At 37.1% G+C, this 16,254-nt stretch overlaps 1 protein-coding gene across 2 annotated transcripts in view; it reads right to left on the reverse strand.

Annotated features, from left to right (window-relative positions):
* Nucleotides 1–1,489: 1,489 nt before the first annotated feature.
* The window catches only part of ITFG1 (integrin alpha FG-GAP repeat containing 1), a 70,725-nt gene continuing 55,960 nt past the window's right edge, over nt 1,490–16,254 (reverse strand). For both annotated transcript variants that reach the window (XM_058846335.1, XM_058846336.1), the window contains exons 15-18: nt 8,063–8,187; nt 7,133–7,215; nt 5,410–5,527; nt 1,490–2,034 (exon numbers count right to left, since the gene is read on the reverse strand). In XM_058846335.1, coding sequence (XP_058702318.1) covers nt 1,975–2,034; nt 5,410–5,527; nt 7,133–7,215; nt 8,063–8,187 — 386 coding nt within the window. In that variant the 3' untranslated portion in view covers nt 1,490–1,974. The remainder of the gene's footprint in view (nt 2,035–5,409; nt 5,528–7,132; nt 7,216–8,062; nt 8,188–16,254) is intronic.

Here is a 16,254-nt window from a genome sequence, read left to right on the forward strand (position 1 = left end):
GACAGGTTTAACAATATTTAATGCCTCAATTCAAAACAGTATGCATAGACTGTGAACCATGCTACAAGTACTTAGAACCTGAGGTAAACTTTATTATATTGTATATAGTGTTGCAATGATGCACTACTGAGCATGCAAAATACTTCAGAGAAAAAGGTGATTGTTTTGTACAACATCTTAAATGTCAGCATGAGGCTATTTTATTCCTAATTGCTTTCTAAGAAACAAAAGGAAGCTAATCTATGTGTATTAGAGTGTGATAGAAGGTTACAGACAACTTTGCTGCCACAGTGCTTTATGCATTTAGCATTACTCTCCAACCTTATGAAAAAGACAGGAAAGTATATTGAACTGTGTGTCCTCCTAATCATGAAATATGTTCTTTCTTTTGCTGGTGGGAGCCAATTCTACCAATGTGGTTTAAAAAGTCCAAAAGCATTAAGTATTTATCTAAAAAAAAAAAATCTTACCTTTTCATGAGAAAAATTGAGGGTGTGCATTAAGGAAATATTCTGTTCTGAATCATAACAGTAATGTGATATAAGAGTCTCCTGTGCTGGCATCTGATCAGAGCATATTGGAAATATCCAGTGCAACTTCAGAGCTCAGGACACTGCTGCTGTGCTCGGTGCTGCTGTATGAATGGGTGACTGTTCAGCACTGCCATGGTAACCCAGGCCCTGACTGGCACTCAGGGTGGGCACCACCAGCCCAGCTCTGGAGCTGCTCCCTCTCATCTGCAGCTGCCCTGCCAGGCACAGGGGGCATGCCAGGGATGTGCCAGACCCGAGCAGGGACCCGCTGCACACGGGAGTGCCTTGACTGCCAGCACTTTCAGTTTGTTGAGAAAGGATGTTCTAGTTTATCAAACAGTATTAGGAATGCAAATTTACTGGTGTAACTGCAGAATTAATCATGTAAACTCACGTATATAAAAGCATGATTATTCTCAGAGATTCTTCCAGGATCCCAAGTACACAGAGCAACTGTAACTTTATCACCACTTAAAAATACTTACAGTTGAGTGACATGTCTTCTGTCATTATCACAGCCTCATGAAATTTGGGCATAGCAGTGTACACAGAAAACGTGCATTATTATTCTAAGTGTCCTATTACATTCTTAATTTAATCTTTGCATAGCTTATCACTTAGCAATCCATTTTAGGGCATCAATCCTCAATCTCTCCTCAAAAATGTTTCTTTTTAACTTCTTGAAAAACAAATCCAAACAAAAAATCCCATACCTTTCTTAAATAATGTGGTTATAGTTTAATTATAAAAGCGGTTTATGTAATGCTGATATATTTTTATGATTTTAATTTTTTAGTGCGTTGTCTTTGCCCTAGAAGTAGCACACATAAATACTGCATCTATCCCAGGATGACTGAACTAGCATTACACTGCAAGTTCCTTTCAGTTCTCTAATTCCTAAGTTCTTTAACTATTGCACATATGGATTTACACAAAGAAAAATACAGAATACTTTAGGTTAAGCACCATTTAATACAATCAAAATAATTAGCAATTAAGTCATCTGAGAAATTGCACAAGTTGAATTTTCAAAAACCAGACTGTTTTGCAGGAATGAATAAAGGACAAGACCAATTAAAGTGATACAAGGTATTCTGCTCGCTGAAATGCTACACTTCATTTACACACCTTTCTTTCTATCAAATATTACTAAAGAATTGGTACATAAACAATGGTACATGCAATTTGATCCCTTTACTAAGAAAAATAAATTTACAGTTCTGTTAAATAAAGGCCAAATGCTATTATATACAGTCTCTTAACTGAAAGGCCTTGTGACACATTCAGGTCTAATTTTAATGCTTTCCAAATAAATACCAGATAATGCAACATTTACAAATAACACACCAACAGTACTTTCATGGTAATAATTTTAAAAATCAGAATTTAGTCTTTCAATTAAGCAAATGAGTAGCAGCTCCTTCATAAATATTAAGGCATGTCACATAGCATCAAAATGGAACCGATGAGCCTCCTGTCGCTTCTCTCTGTCATCTGCTTTCTGAAAAATAATAATAAAAAAACACTTTGTGGAATCTAGAGCAATGCTGTTACAGAAATGAGCTGTCAAGTGTCAAAGAATGGTTGATTTTTTTCAAGCCATTTGACAAAAGGCAAAAAGGCTTGGTAAAAGCCCCAACAATTAACTTTTAAATTATGTCAGCTTGAAATAGCAATAATCTACACAGAATTGGCTTCTGCTGTTAATGCTCTGCTGTTGTAGTATTTATGACCCATTATTTTCTGTTATTTCTAATAATGCATTTTAAAAGGAATATTTCAAACCTGAAGACTGTTTCCTGCTACGCATTTTGTCTGCATTACAAATATAAGATGAAATTACTCTGGACTAACTGTAAAATGTAATTTGTGTTACATGTATGTAAAGTCTCATTTAAAAAACATTCTGTTAAATACAACTTTAGAGCAAGATGGCAGTTCAACCAAGAACTAACAGCAAAAAGTAGGCGAAAAATGTTCTGTGTCTTTTGTTTGTATTATGAAAATGTGAAGTAGGATGCATTTGGCTGCTTATTTATGCAGAACACATACTGACCTGCTGAAAGAATGAATTGGGTGGTGCTTGGAAAAAAGCAACATATTTAAACTGTACCTAGAATCCATGTCATGTGCAAAAACATGTCCTCTCCCACGTCCCCACTTGTGTGCTAAAGCACTTAACAGAGAATGGAAGCATTTCTTCAAGGATTCTTGGACACACAGTGCAAACTTGTGCTTCTGTCATGACAGACAGTATGTGTAAATTCCAGCATGAGAGAATTTGGCAAAGCAGACTGAAATGCTTTTTAGCTTGCACAGACCCATGTTTTTTCTTTTTTTTTTTTTTTTTAAGGAGTAAAATGAAGAAAAGCCTCTCCAGTAGGTGCTGCGTGGGCATTCAGAACTGTGTCTCAGTTGATAAAAATACACAACAATTGTGGCAGAAATCGCTGCCCATCTTCTGCCATGGGAGTTCATCATCTGCTTTGGCTCAAGGCCAAAGATTTCCTCATTACACAATGTTTATGTGTGATAGCAACTCCATTGGATTAAATATGGATTTTACTGCATTTTGTAGCAGCAGCAGAGCTGTCAGTGAGGTTTAAGATATATCAGTCTGGCTTTTTTGGCAGGGACTTTATCAGTGTCAGTAGTATTCTGGATGTGAAAAAAGGGGTGGGAAGGAGGGAGTGGCACACTCTTTCCTACACTGAAATGCTTGTCACATTCCACAAAATTTCATAGTCTCACTTAGAAAACAATTTCCTCTCCATTTCTTGTATGCTTCCTGAAAAAATTATTGCTTTAAATTTGACAGTAACTGATACTCTGCTGGATCCAGCAAACCCTCTCTAGCAGTATTTCCATCACTGTGCAGTGTTTCCATGATCAGCTTCACAACCCCAAAGCAAGTTGTCAAGAATGAGAATAAGGACTATCGAGGGCCACAGCAAATGCAGCAAAACTGTATTTGTTGTAAGATAAATAATGGTGTCAATTCTTCCTCAATTTGTCTTTAATTTGATGTATCAAAACTAAAATCTAGTAACTGAGATTTCAAAGCTTTTTTTTTCTTTAATGCATTAAAAATTTCTAAGGCAAGACAACAACACCTACCCCTAAACTCTGCAGTTATTTCAGTACTCCAATACTTGGCTGGCAGAGGAGTGTGTAAGAACTACTGTAGACAAAGGGCTCCTGCTACTATTTATCTGCAGGGGTCAAAGTCCAGGGTTTATTTAAACTGCTGAATAAAACACTGCAGCTTACAGACATATATATCCTCTGGGGGGAAGAAAAGATTTAAGTGCCAGTTCATTTCCCCTTTCTTTCTTTGCTGTATGTACTCCAGAGATTTGCAAGGGAAAGAGATTTAGCCAGGGCAGTATTTTTAGGAGAAGATTGCTGAGAGACAGTAAACTAAGAACAAACTTAGAGACAAGGAACTTTGGAGTTTAACTTCACACATGTCAGTGATGCACAAAACAGCTTTGCTGAACATTTGTATCTCAACCATTTCGAAACACTGGGAAAGTAAAAATCCATAGGAAAAAAAATAGTAATTAACACGTTTGTACAGTGGTCTGAAAATACACACAAACTGTCCAAACATTTATGCCTATTTTGTGCTGCAGAGTTGGAAATGAGTTTACAATATAACCAATACAACACTTCAGTCACACATACCTGGGACTTAAAACAGTTCTAAAAGGACTCACTCTGGTCTGAGTCCTTCTGTACACTACAGTGCTTGAATTACTGTAAAAAATGTTTTAAATGCTGCCATTAAATCTCCATTTCTCCAGATACATAGGTAATCCTTCCCCAGCTCAAAGTCCAAGTACCTTTTCTGCTACTCTTGTTTACTAAAGATATGTTGGAGAGAGAATTAAACCCAGGCAGTGCCCAGCCCTGAGCTGCCAGTACACAGTGCTTTCTTGGTACAGCAGGACATGATAACAACAGCCACCATAAACTTTGTATTTCTTTGCTTTGTGTGTCTTATTCCCAGCTTTATTACTACTTGGAGACTGTATTTGACATTTTGAAGAGTAAAGATTGACAGACAAATAACATTTAAATATGAAGCATGCGCAAAGCTTATCTGAATGTTTAACAAGGTCATTTTATTTCCACGAGCACAAAAACAAACAGTTCTACCATGTCAGAATGTGCAGTAATTTTATCTGACAGCTAAGATGATGGTTTGGCTATGTAGTAACATTTATTGGCAACTCTGCCAGTTGGGTATGATTGTGAACTGAGCATAGTTAAGAAAAATGGGAATGCATTTCTTTTGTGACATGAAAGACCCCTTTCAAAATGCTTCTTCAAATCAATGGATTTCTATACCGTCCATGTGTAATTCAGACCCACAGAGCAAAGCAGCCAATATGCATGGCTGACTCCCTATACATTCCTGAATGTTAATGTTAGTGCAACCAGCTAAGAGAGATACACAGAAGACTTTCTCCTTATTTTCAGATTACCAGCAGAACTCAAGGTAAGTAAACTGAGTTTATATTCCATTTTCCAAAAGAGTTCTCCTTAAAACAGCAAAATGGAAAACTTTGATATGAAACAAAGATGGCTCATTTCAGTTGGAAATAACAGCTTAATGGGAAAAAGGAAATGAAGAGCAACATGGACATCCTCAGGTGTCTTAGAGCTTAAATAAAAATAATGCCAATTTTTAAACTTGTGGTAAACATTGAATTAATAATAACAGCTTTTGCGACTTAATTCAGTCTGTGTCAGAAATTATTATACTGTAGAAAAATGTAAAAATAACCCCCAATGTACAGGTCTGTAAAATATTAGGGAGTGTTAAATAGTATAGAAAATATACAAAAAATATTCTAGTAAATTAGCTTACCTTTTCTTGCCAGTGTAATATGCCAATTATTGCCAGGATGAAAACGCAGACACCAATTAAGGCTATAGCTGTTAGCAGTACAATGTTACTTGGGGTCAAATACAGTTTGGCACTCCAGCTATACAAAAGAAGAAAATCCAAGGAAACATTAATACCCTTCATTAAAAAGCAGAAAACAGATTTTACTTACAAAGATGAAAAGAACCTGTTAGGGTAAGACAGGTGACAACCTTGTCCACAGAAATGAGCAGCTCTATTTAGAGACTGAAGCTTAATGATGTTTACTTGGAAATACATGGTTTAATATAATTATTTTCAAGCAATACCATGTCTAAGTACAGTTTCTGTTTAACTTTTCATGAATGCTATGGATATCCTCAGGGAATGAGTTTTTTCTCATTAGGAGATTTACCTCCTGCCCTTGACTAGGACAAAGTAAAATGCATACGGAAACCCCTCACAGGAATGCCTGGGGCCTGGGCACAAGGAGCAGCAGGGGAAAATAACCCTGGAAGATTTTTCCACCACATGAGAAGCTCCTCTTGGACAGGCTCATGAGTCCAGTTCTCTTTTTCTGAAATTTACCCAGGGTCAGCTGCAGTTCTAGACAACATAAGCAGTTGATTATGGCTTAAGATCAACAAAATTAAGCACTTTAGGGCTCCTGGAAGACATCTCTCAAATCATGTGAGGTCCTGAGGCCCAGGGAATCCCCTTTTTGTACTACAGGTTTCCTATCATGGGAAGGCTGTCAGCAGCAGGCTCTGTGCTGAGGCCTCTCAGGAAATCACATACCTATGTTAAAAAAAAATAAAATTGAGAAGCTTTTATTATGAAATCTGATTTCTTCTGTGGATTCCATCCTCTGCTATTCTACAATGTCCACAAACACACTTTACACAAAAGCAAAAATAGTTTAAGGATACGATAACAGAAATTGTTTTGCATAACACACACCTTTAAATACCTCAAGACTGTAACTAAATTTTCATCTGGCAGATGTTATTTCTGTGGTTGTTAATTAGCAACTCAAGCAGCACATCACTTCTCCACTGTTATTTGTTCTCTAGTAAAATTAACTGCTGAACTGATGTCAGAATCATTTCTGCATGATAAATGCAACTGACCTCACTGGTAGATCAAGCGGCAAAACGCAGCTGGAATATTTGACTAATGTTTTCATTAACAGCAAAAAGAGAAACATGCTCTCTTTCTGGGAGAAACATTTTAATTGCAAAGTGAATTCCATGTTCAAGCTCTCGTGAAAATAACCCATTCACCTTTACTTAAAGAGAAAATTCATTCCAGTAGCAACAGCTACTGCATGCAGAAGGGCTGAAGCAAAGCCCTTCTATGGAACCAGACAGAAATTGTATGTTTGGTGAAACAAAATGCTTAATTCAACCATTACCATGCTTGTAATTTGTCACTGAGGATGTTGTTAAATCTAGCAAGTGTGTTATTATTTACAGGAGTGGAGCTGGTAATACATTTGGATTGTTTGTCTGAGCCGGTAATAGGTTTTGATTGTTTATGGGCACCATCTGAGAGGCTGTGTAAATACCTGAGCAGCATTTTCAGCTCCAGCTCAGCACTGACCCCCTGCCCTTGTTCTTCAGTAACTTTCTATACAAATAACTATTTCTAAACCTATACATAATGCCTCATTTACACTGTGTATTAATATAATTTTGGGAAGTACAAATCCAAATGATGACATTACCTTCGAGGAACATTATGAGGATAGGGAATGACTATAAGCTGGGAGTTTGGTATGATAGCTGTCCATTCTTGTTTTCTTATGGACTGAAAGAAAAAACAAAGGCTGTGTCAACTCCTCACAAACCAACATACTTACAAGCAAAGAAATTCTCTGTTGAAACACACAAAAGAAGAAATAAAAAAGTGGGTTTTTAAAAAACTTTAAATATAAGTGATTAATACCTTTATCTTTGTATACACCTGTTACTCTGAAAGCTCCAAAATACTTTAAAACCACCCCCAAAAGTAAAAAGCAAAATAATTATTGCTGACATGAAACACAGCATCTGCTTTAAAAATACAAAGCAACATAATAAGTAAAGAAGAAAAGAACTGATTCTACAAAGGAGGCAGGGAAAACAATTATCCAAGTCAGATTTTGGCCCATGTGAGTACTTAACTTTTCAAGTAGTACCATCAAATCTTTAAAGACTGAAAATGGTGAGGACCCCACTTTTACTTTTTATGTGAAGATTAGAGACTCACATTAATCTCCCCATGCCATGACACTGCCCATGGTTTTATCACCGAGGCAGAAGGGATTATGTGAGTCCCAGCCCAGCCAGAGCAACTCTGGGAAAGCCCTGCAGCTACTGCAGTCCAGAATAATTGGACCCTCAGACCTAATACCCATTTGCCCTACAAACAAGCACTGAATACCTGTGCTAACATTTACAGACATTTTCAGTCATCTTTTGGTTTTGTTTTGGCTTCAGAGCTTATATACCCCTCAAAAAAATGGGACAAACCTTTCTGTACACAAGCTTCCTTCTTAGATATTTTTTACTTCAGAAAATGAAAAAAAAGCATCCCAGCAGTATTTCCATCCACAGTCTCTTAGCAAAAGTAGCACCATAAATAATTAGCTTGACAATCTTAAATGTCAACCAACCTTTTCTCCTAAGGGCCGAGGGATGCCAACATACAAGTGGTCGAGGAAGTTGGCGCTGCGGCCCAAGCCCAGCACGTTGTAGGGCAGCTGGAGAGCGTAATGTGCTGACTGGCTGAGCTGGCCAGCTGCAAGGAAAACAGAAAGGGAGCCCAAGTAGGTATTTTAGGGAAAAAACCCCACAATCACTCAACCCCCAAACTACCAACTTGCTACACAAATACACATTCCCCAGTCAGTAATAAAAATGTTTAAAAATTTTCACCAGTTGCATGATGACTTAATTCTTAAAGGCTCGTTCCCACATTTCCAAACTATCCGTGAGCACTCACTTGGAGAAAAGCTTAAATACTTTACAAGACAATTCTTTTGAGTACCATTTCTATGTTAATTCAATTCTCTGTTATTTGTTACAAGTTGAGAAGAAATCACCTATCTGCCTTTATTTTTATATTAGTGCCAAGTCTCCTGCCCCACTGATTTACATGACCGGACTCAACATGTGAAGGTTCACTTTAATTTTTATCAGTGTTAATCACTAATTACTACTGTGTCATAAAATTAACCAAGTAAATTCTCATGAACAGATTTTCAAAGAATAAATTAATGAAAACAGGATTGCAATGGTTGCAAGTTAATAATAATTATAGAAGAAACTGTAGGTGGAAAATAAGATTCTTGGTTTACTGAAAAGGCAGTGGGGAAACAGATAAGTGTTGCAGTTATCAACAAGTTCACTGGCATAATCCCATTTTCAAAGTATCCAGGTCTTCCATTTAAATAAAAAAAATCTTGTAATATTCACTTTCTGGTCAACAGATTCAGATCCTGTGTGAGTTTTTTATTCTCTTAGCAAGTGAGCTGGTTCCACAGCAGGAATGGTATCAGCACCTCAGAAGCAGCACAGTGAATTCAGCCTCCAGCAGATTAACAAGAATGAGTGCAAAGGACACTTGACAACCACTAATGGGTTTCTGTGACCAACAGAAGTAGTTTTGCACAAGGATGTGATTTAGTCAATATTTTTAGAGCATCAGATTTCTCTCAGGTTTGACCCCTAATAGATTATACTTGGAAATTTTAAGTTAAGCAATAAAATGCAACAGAATGTGAACTGAAGAACAGGAATCCATATTTTGTAATGAATTTACAGCCAATGCCTTTGTGCCTCTCCACACTCCCATCCAAGGTTCGATTGAGGAGGCAGCACTTTACCTCAGCCCAGCGGCTGTGGGCCACACTGCTGACACAACATTCTACACATCTGTGGTGAAAACACAGGGCCAGCAAGAACTCCTAACTCACCACCACCACTCCTTTAGCAAAGCCAAATATCCTTTCAAGAAAAACCAAACACACCCTCTCATTCCTGGCTCCTGGAGATGCCAGTAAGTGCAAGCATTGGCCACAACACAGCAGCACAAGGGACAACAAAGACACAACACCCACTTCCAGAAGTGGCTCTTCAGCTCTTGTACGCTCCTCTGGGGACAAACTACTCCCTGCAGTGCAGGCTGGTGATTCTGAACCTTTGCTCATTACAGTGATTACTTCAGGGTTCTGTTTCTGTGAACCTCCCTTCCCATACCAGCTCTTGAGGAAGCCACTTTGCCATATGCTGTCAGGCATGTTTTGAAATAGGCCTGTTTAGTCAGGAGGTAAATATTCTGTATTATTGTGGGTTTAGAGTTCCAGTAATTTTATTTTAAAAAGCAAAATAAATGTCAACTGAGATCTGAAAAATCAGCTTGATGCAGTTATCTTTTCATTAAGCTAAAATGCTATTAGCAAAAAGAAACAGTAATGGTCTTTCTAAAGATTATACATGTTTTAGATTTATTTTTTTCCCCCGTGAAGAACCATGTAATGAGCAAACAGACAAGGAAATATTTAAGATGGATTTGTACTTTCAGGTCTCTATTGCAAAGACAAGGTATACTATGCACATTGTTAGGTAGATTACTCGATTACAGAAGATGTGGCACAAAGCACTGACTGAGCAGCTTTTCTCTTTAAGAACAAGGATTCTTCCAGTAAGTTGAGATAAAACAGGATAGGACAGCATAGGATTTGAGTCCTGAGTCTGTCCCTGCCTTGCCACTGACTTCCCTAACATGATCTTGGCTAAACTGCTCAATCTCCAACTGTCAACATTCAAATCTAAAATGGGAATAATTCTCGAGTTACGTAATATGTGAAACCTGCAGTTACAAACATACCTTGTAAGGAGCAAAGGTGGGTATATTTAATTTGACTTGGTTACAGAAACAAACCAGACCTGTTACATGATCATGCTGCAACATCAAAAAAGATTTTCTTTTAAAATTTGTTTCACTAATGCTGAATGCTGAAGGACTTTCCCCAAAAGAACAAGGTACAGCTGTAACATCGAAAAGCTTTTAGAATTACTTTTGAGTGAAATATTTAGGATCATGAGAAGACTGCAACTTGCTTCTTTCATCTTACAAATGAAATGAATGTCAACTAAATTAAGGAGAATAAAAGAAATGTCATATACTGTGTGCAGTCAGCCTTAAAGAGGTTAGAGAGTCACATACTGCAGCTTGAATTCTTAAAGCACTGAATAATTTCATGGCTACTAACGCTGGTTCTTATGCCTACTAAGATAAGGATAATGAAATCTTACGCTTCAGGATGTAAATAGATTATTTGCAAAGGTCAGAAAGGAAAGTTTTCTTCTACACAGCAGGCAGAAATGTGCACACACTTATTTTTTATTTGCCTTTAAAACTGGGAGGTATTAGCTAAGCAGGATGATAGCATGTAGAAGGTTCCAGTTTACTAAAGCTGACTAAGCACAGGAGAACTCTGAGACTCTTCCTTGCTTTCCTCACCCAATATCTATCATAAATTCTGTTTGATGCTTACTGAAAAGTTCCACTTAGGATTGCAACCAAGTAATTAAGAATGACAACTGCTCACCTGAGAAACATAAAAGCCCCGAACCAAGATGAAAAATAAAAAGAGAAATTAAAGAGAGTACTGTCAACAGTTTATTGACATTATCTGAAGTTCCCAGTCACCGGTAATTAATTTTTTACTTATGAAAATATTTCAAATTTAATTTAAATAGCAAATCTGCCCTCTTGTAAAACTACTGGAAACAGCTTTCTACTTGTTCCAAAAAAATCTGAAAATAGTTTTGCATCTTCAAGGAGGAAAGTGGCACGGATTTCTTACATTCAAATTGTTCTTTAGGTTTTTGGAAGTCAGTGTGGGCAAGATAGAGGAAGTGGCTGTTGTTTCACAGTTTGTTTTACTTTATCAGTAGAACTGTTACTATAAACAAGAATTAAAAAAACCTTCTCCTGACCATGCTACACATGATTTCTTTTTAATACTACTTTGAAGAGTAGTATTCAATACTATGTCTTTTGCCTTAAGCTTCTTGTTTCAAAAATGCCATTTCAAAGCACACAGATATCATGGGCTATGGTATTGGTATTAGTGGTGGTATATATATATTCTTGTTTTACATCATAAACCATGAAGTTTATTGCTTAAAAAAACCTTCGGCAGAGCAAAATCCTCAAATTTTAGGACACTGTGGTTTCAACCTACCAGAGATCAAATTTGTAAGAAAAATCTAATGATGTTGGGCAGCTGAACCTCAGAAGATTTTGCAGAGTTGGATATTCAGAAACCATTCTGGACCTTTTGGAATCAATCACCTTACCTCTGAAGTCTGGCATATAAAATTGGAAGCAATTTGTACCGTAACCTTTCTAAAGTCTGTCTGAAAACCAGAGCCATGTGTTGTCTGTGACACATCCAGTACTTGTTCTTTTATACCTGAATTAAGTCATTTTCCTTCTGTTTCCATTATCCTGATGTAAACTTGCTGAAAGCTCAAGGGTAGCCTGTTCTCCCCTGAGCTGAACTGAAATGTCCTCAACAGCTTATTCCAGGCTGAAGAATTTAACTTTGTAAAGGGAAAGTGGTTGCAGCTCCATGTGGAAGCAATGCTTCTCTTGTTTAACCAGCACTGACAACATGTGGTACTGGATTTAGGAACAGCCTCATTGAACCTACAGAAATAGATGCCCAATACTGATCGTGTTCAGTCAATTTAAATAAACTTATTTTTTGAAATAACAGACTAGAACATGCAAGATCACTACACAGAACTGAAAGATTAATGGAAAAATCTCATTTCAAACTTGTGGTTTCCTGAAGCATTCCTTATAAATTTTTTTTATTATGCTTTTCTTAATGAAATATTATTTGCATTTAATTAGCCAATTAAAAGCCATTCTGTGTAATTCATAATTCAGTAATACTATTTAGGATTCCAAAAGTGCATCTTTTAGTCTCAGACTTGCATGTCAATTCTTCTGAACCAGCACCTACCTGAACCCTGAGGTCAGCACATGAACGACTTCTTTTATATGGATTAGACAAACATATGCATTCCAGAAAAAGCAAAAATTAGTCCAAAACCTGCCATGCAGAGGTTCCATGTATTGCTGCATAGCTGGGAACAACACCCAGGCAACAGCTGGAACAGGACAAAGGCAGTTCCAGATGTGGGTGCAATCACAGTGACCGTGTGTCCCTTCCCTGCACAGCTGGAACCCTGCAGGGATGTTTACTCTGCAGCCATTACCAGCACTGGCCTAAATTGAACTCAGTATTTCCCCATTTTTTGAAGCTGGCAGCTCCTTATTTTATTTGAAAATATGCCAGAACCACTTAGTGCAAGAGAAAGGGAGAATATAACCGATAGTAATGAAAAAGCCATGGACTATGCTTAAGAATTTACAAAGAACCTTTCAGGGAAAAAAAAAAACCCAATCCAACAAAAACCCAGCAACTTCAAACTTAGAAGCTTCATAGAAAGTTGGAGAAATTGATTTGCTTGGATTTAGTTGAAAGCTTTACTTCTGTTCCTTTCATACTGCCTTTGGGGGACACTGGTTGGAAAAAAATTCTAGTGGTCAAAGAGTTCTTTTCTGCTTAAAATAACACAATGGTAACTTCATTTTTCTAAGGGCTGGGGTTGTCTCCCTGTTTTCCCCAGCTGGCTGCCTCTTTTCCTTAGTCCCCCTAATAAGAAATTCCAGATTAACGCAGTACACAGCTTCAACTCTCAACCTTTTCTGCAATATCTGGTTCTGGGGTACCAGAAATAACATGGGAAAGGGAATTCAAAGTGCACTCTTGGAACTTGGACACCGATGATTGCAGTGCTGCCAACAACTGGGATACTCCTGCAAGCCCAAACTTCAAACCTGATGCGTTTTTATGAGAATATGTATTTTTCTGAAAAATACCTTTACATCATAAAATTATAGAAATAAAACTGGTAACTTAAAAACCCCTCAAACAATAAAATTATCATACTGCTGATAGGGGAAGCTGAGTCATTTTTAATGCCCAAATATCCAAGGTTTGGTAATACTGCAAGCAACATCGTAAGTTCAAGTAAGTTTTCTAAACAAAAGAGTTACACAGAAAAACATACTTGGTAGGCTATGCCCACCTATAGCAAGCAGAAAATCGCACTCATTGAATCCAGCTATCCAATTATTAAATTATTCCAGCTTGTTCCATGAATACACTCTTCTTTCTGTGTAATGGAATTCAGCACAATGAACCTTGCAGTGTCAAATGGCCATTGAAAATAAGCTTATTTTGCTTTTTTTCTGGTAGATATTGCAATGTTTATGTTTAAATTCACGACTATAATAGCTGCTAGACATTTGTGTTCACCTCACAATTCAATTTAGTTCAACAGCAGGAGAACTCAATGCAACAACAGGGAAGAGTAAGCAGATTTCAAAAAACCAGAAGAGCACGACTTCACAGCATGTGAAAGGTCATTCTGCCATGGAAGGTTTAAAACAAAACAAAGCAAAAGCAGCAAAATGAAAGAGCTCTGGAATAAGAGCTGCAAAGGCCATCAGCCCACACAGCTTCACTCATACAGACGCTTAAACAAATTATGACTTGATCCATATGAGCCATTCAGTCAAGCTACTCTTTATCACCTTCCTGTGGATATGGAGCTTTAAGGAAACCTGGGACACTTACTGCCACTTGTTCCTGGCCCACAGAATTAATGTTTGGTAGATACAAACTGCAAGTATGGGACTATTTATTTCAAACCCTATCAGCATATTGTTACTTCAGGAGAGAAAATTCAGATGTGTGTAGCACAGGCTTAAACATGGAAGATATTCTTCCAATAAAAGCCTGGAAATGCATATGTAGAGATGAAAATCCTGGCTGACACTCTCACTTAACTGTGGGATCTCCTTAAATAGTAATCCAAAAGAAAAGGGAGAAGGCAGGTTGCAGGACATGGATCAGAAAGCATGACTTAAATTTGAGTTTGTGTACTTCTCCCAGATTTACACTGGACCTGGTCTGCTCTCAAGCATGAAAATTCCTTAAATATTTGAAGAAGCTGCTGCAGTTGATTTTCCTCTCAGGAAAAGAAGGTCTGTGGCGACATTAACTGGAGATGTAAGGCCCAGAACTTCTCCATTCTAATGCCCATGTTGGCAATTGCTATTCCTTGTAGTTAATTTAACAGTATTTCTTGTAAGATTACAAGTGAATTGAGCAATGTGAGAGTAAATGCACAGAATACATGCTAATTATTATTCTGCTATCTTTTAACAACATACTGGAATGTTAATAGGAGACAGAACAATTCTAACAATGTTTTCTTAAAAACCCTCATAATTATGCAAATTTCCTGTAGTTAAGGCTTGGCAGATCAAAGAACCTTAAAATGAATTAGATAAGGACAGCCATATGGGCCTTTTCATTTTACTCTGCACAAATATTGCCTACATGAAAGATGCCACAACTCACAACTAAAGACCTGCAGAATTTAGGAGATGAGAAGCACAGTGGAGGCCATGGCTTTGAGTACTTTATGATTTACTCAAGCTCAGGGCTGGAGGGATAACTTAGGGTGATTGGTTGCAGTGGTCCAGTCAACAACTGTTCCCCCACTGAGTACAGCCATAAAGGCAATAAATAACAGCAGCTGACTTTGGAGGGGGACACAAAAAGGAATGGGGAGTTTTGTTTTCAGCAGAAAAAGAGCTATGCTTTTCCTCATGTTACTTCTTGGGAAAGGGATTAATTCCTTTAAAATTTTGACTAGCTCATTGCTCCTTTCATATAATTAAAAGCTTCAAATATGGATTTACCTGTAATATTATATAATGAAGGCAAATAGGTTGATGAAAATTAGTTTTAAAATAGCATATGGATGCTCTATTAATAAAAACTTAACGTGGAAAAGATGTTTTGTAGGTTTATACATGGGCCAAAAATGCAACGTGGGTTTGGTATTGCCTACCAGCACATATAAGGATTATTTCTTGATGACTTCCTGATAGTCAAATAGAAGAGGATTATGATGTATTGGGCTGTTTTTCCAGACAACAACCTTGTCTGGAAAACAAGGCCAGTAATTCTAGTTAGAACATTTACTGAATCCTATACGTAAACACTTGCAGGAGAAGAAAATCTAGCTACAGACGTAATGTAAATACCCTCAGAAAACATGACTTTCAAAAGTTCTTGCAAGAATTATACAGACTCAAAAAAATCTATTAACTTATTAGTGTTGAGAAACTGATCAAAGACAGCATTAGAAAATTCCCTGTAGCAATACTGCTGGGGTCATAAATGCACTTGGAATTCATTACCATTATTTCATAATGTCAGAACAGTAAAGGAAATTCATCATGCCTGGACTCTGTTAGGTTTTTATTATTGTAAATATGGCAGCTGTGAAAGGAATAAAGTAGTATTAAATCACATTTGATAACTGTTTCTTAGAGTAAATTGTAAAAACATTGCATTTCTAGAATAACTGCCCCCCCAAACACAAACAAAAAACCAACAAAGCCACAACTAACCAAATGCAGCAAGCCCTAAAGAAAATGCTTAAGAAAAATGCATTTGCTTTTGTTCTTGGAAGAAAGAAACAGAAAAAAAAAAATTAGGAAAATGATACATGAAAAAGGTCCAAATTTTAAGCTAGTTTTATTCCACACATTTGTAAGATATGTGCATTGTTCCATGACACAGAATTAGAAAAATATCTTTATTTAAGCATGCTCAAACACAGAATTGCTAGAGTATCAACATATGTTTTTGCAGTTATCTGGTATTTCAGGATATTTTCTTTCTCTTTCATTTTTCTCAGG

This window comes from Poecile atricapillus, chromosome 10, assembly GCF_030490865.1.
Source record: "Poecile atricapillus isolate bPoeAtr1 chromosome 10, bPoeAtr1.hap1, whole genome shotgun sequence".
Taxonomy (NCBI): domain Eukaryota; kingdom Metazoa; phylum Chordata; class Aves; order Passeriformes; family Paridae; genus Poecile; species Poecile atricapillus.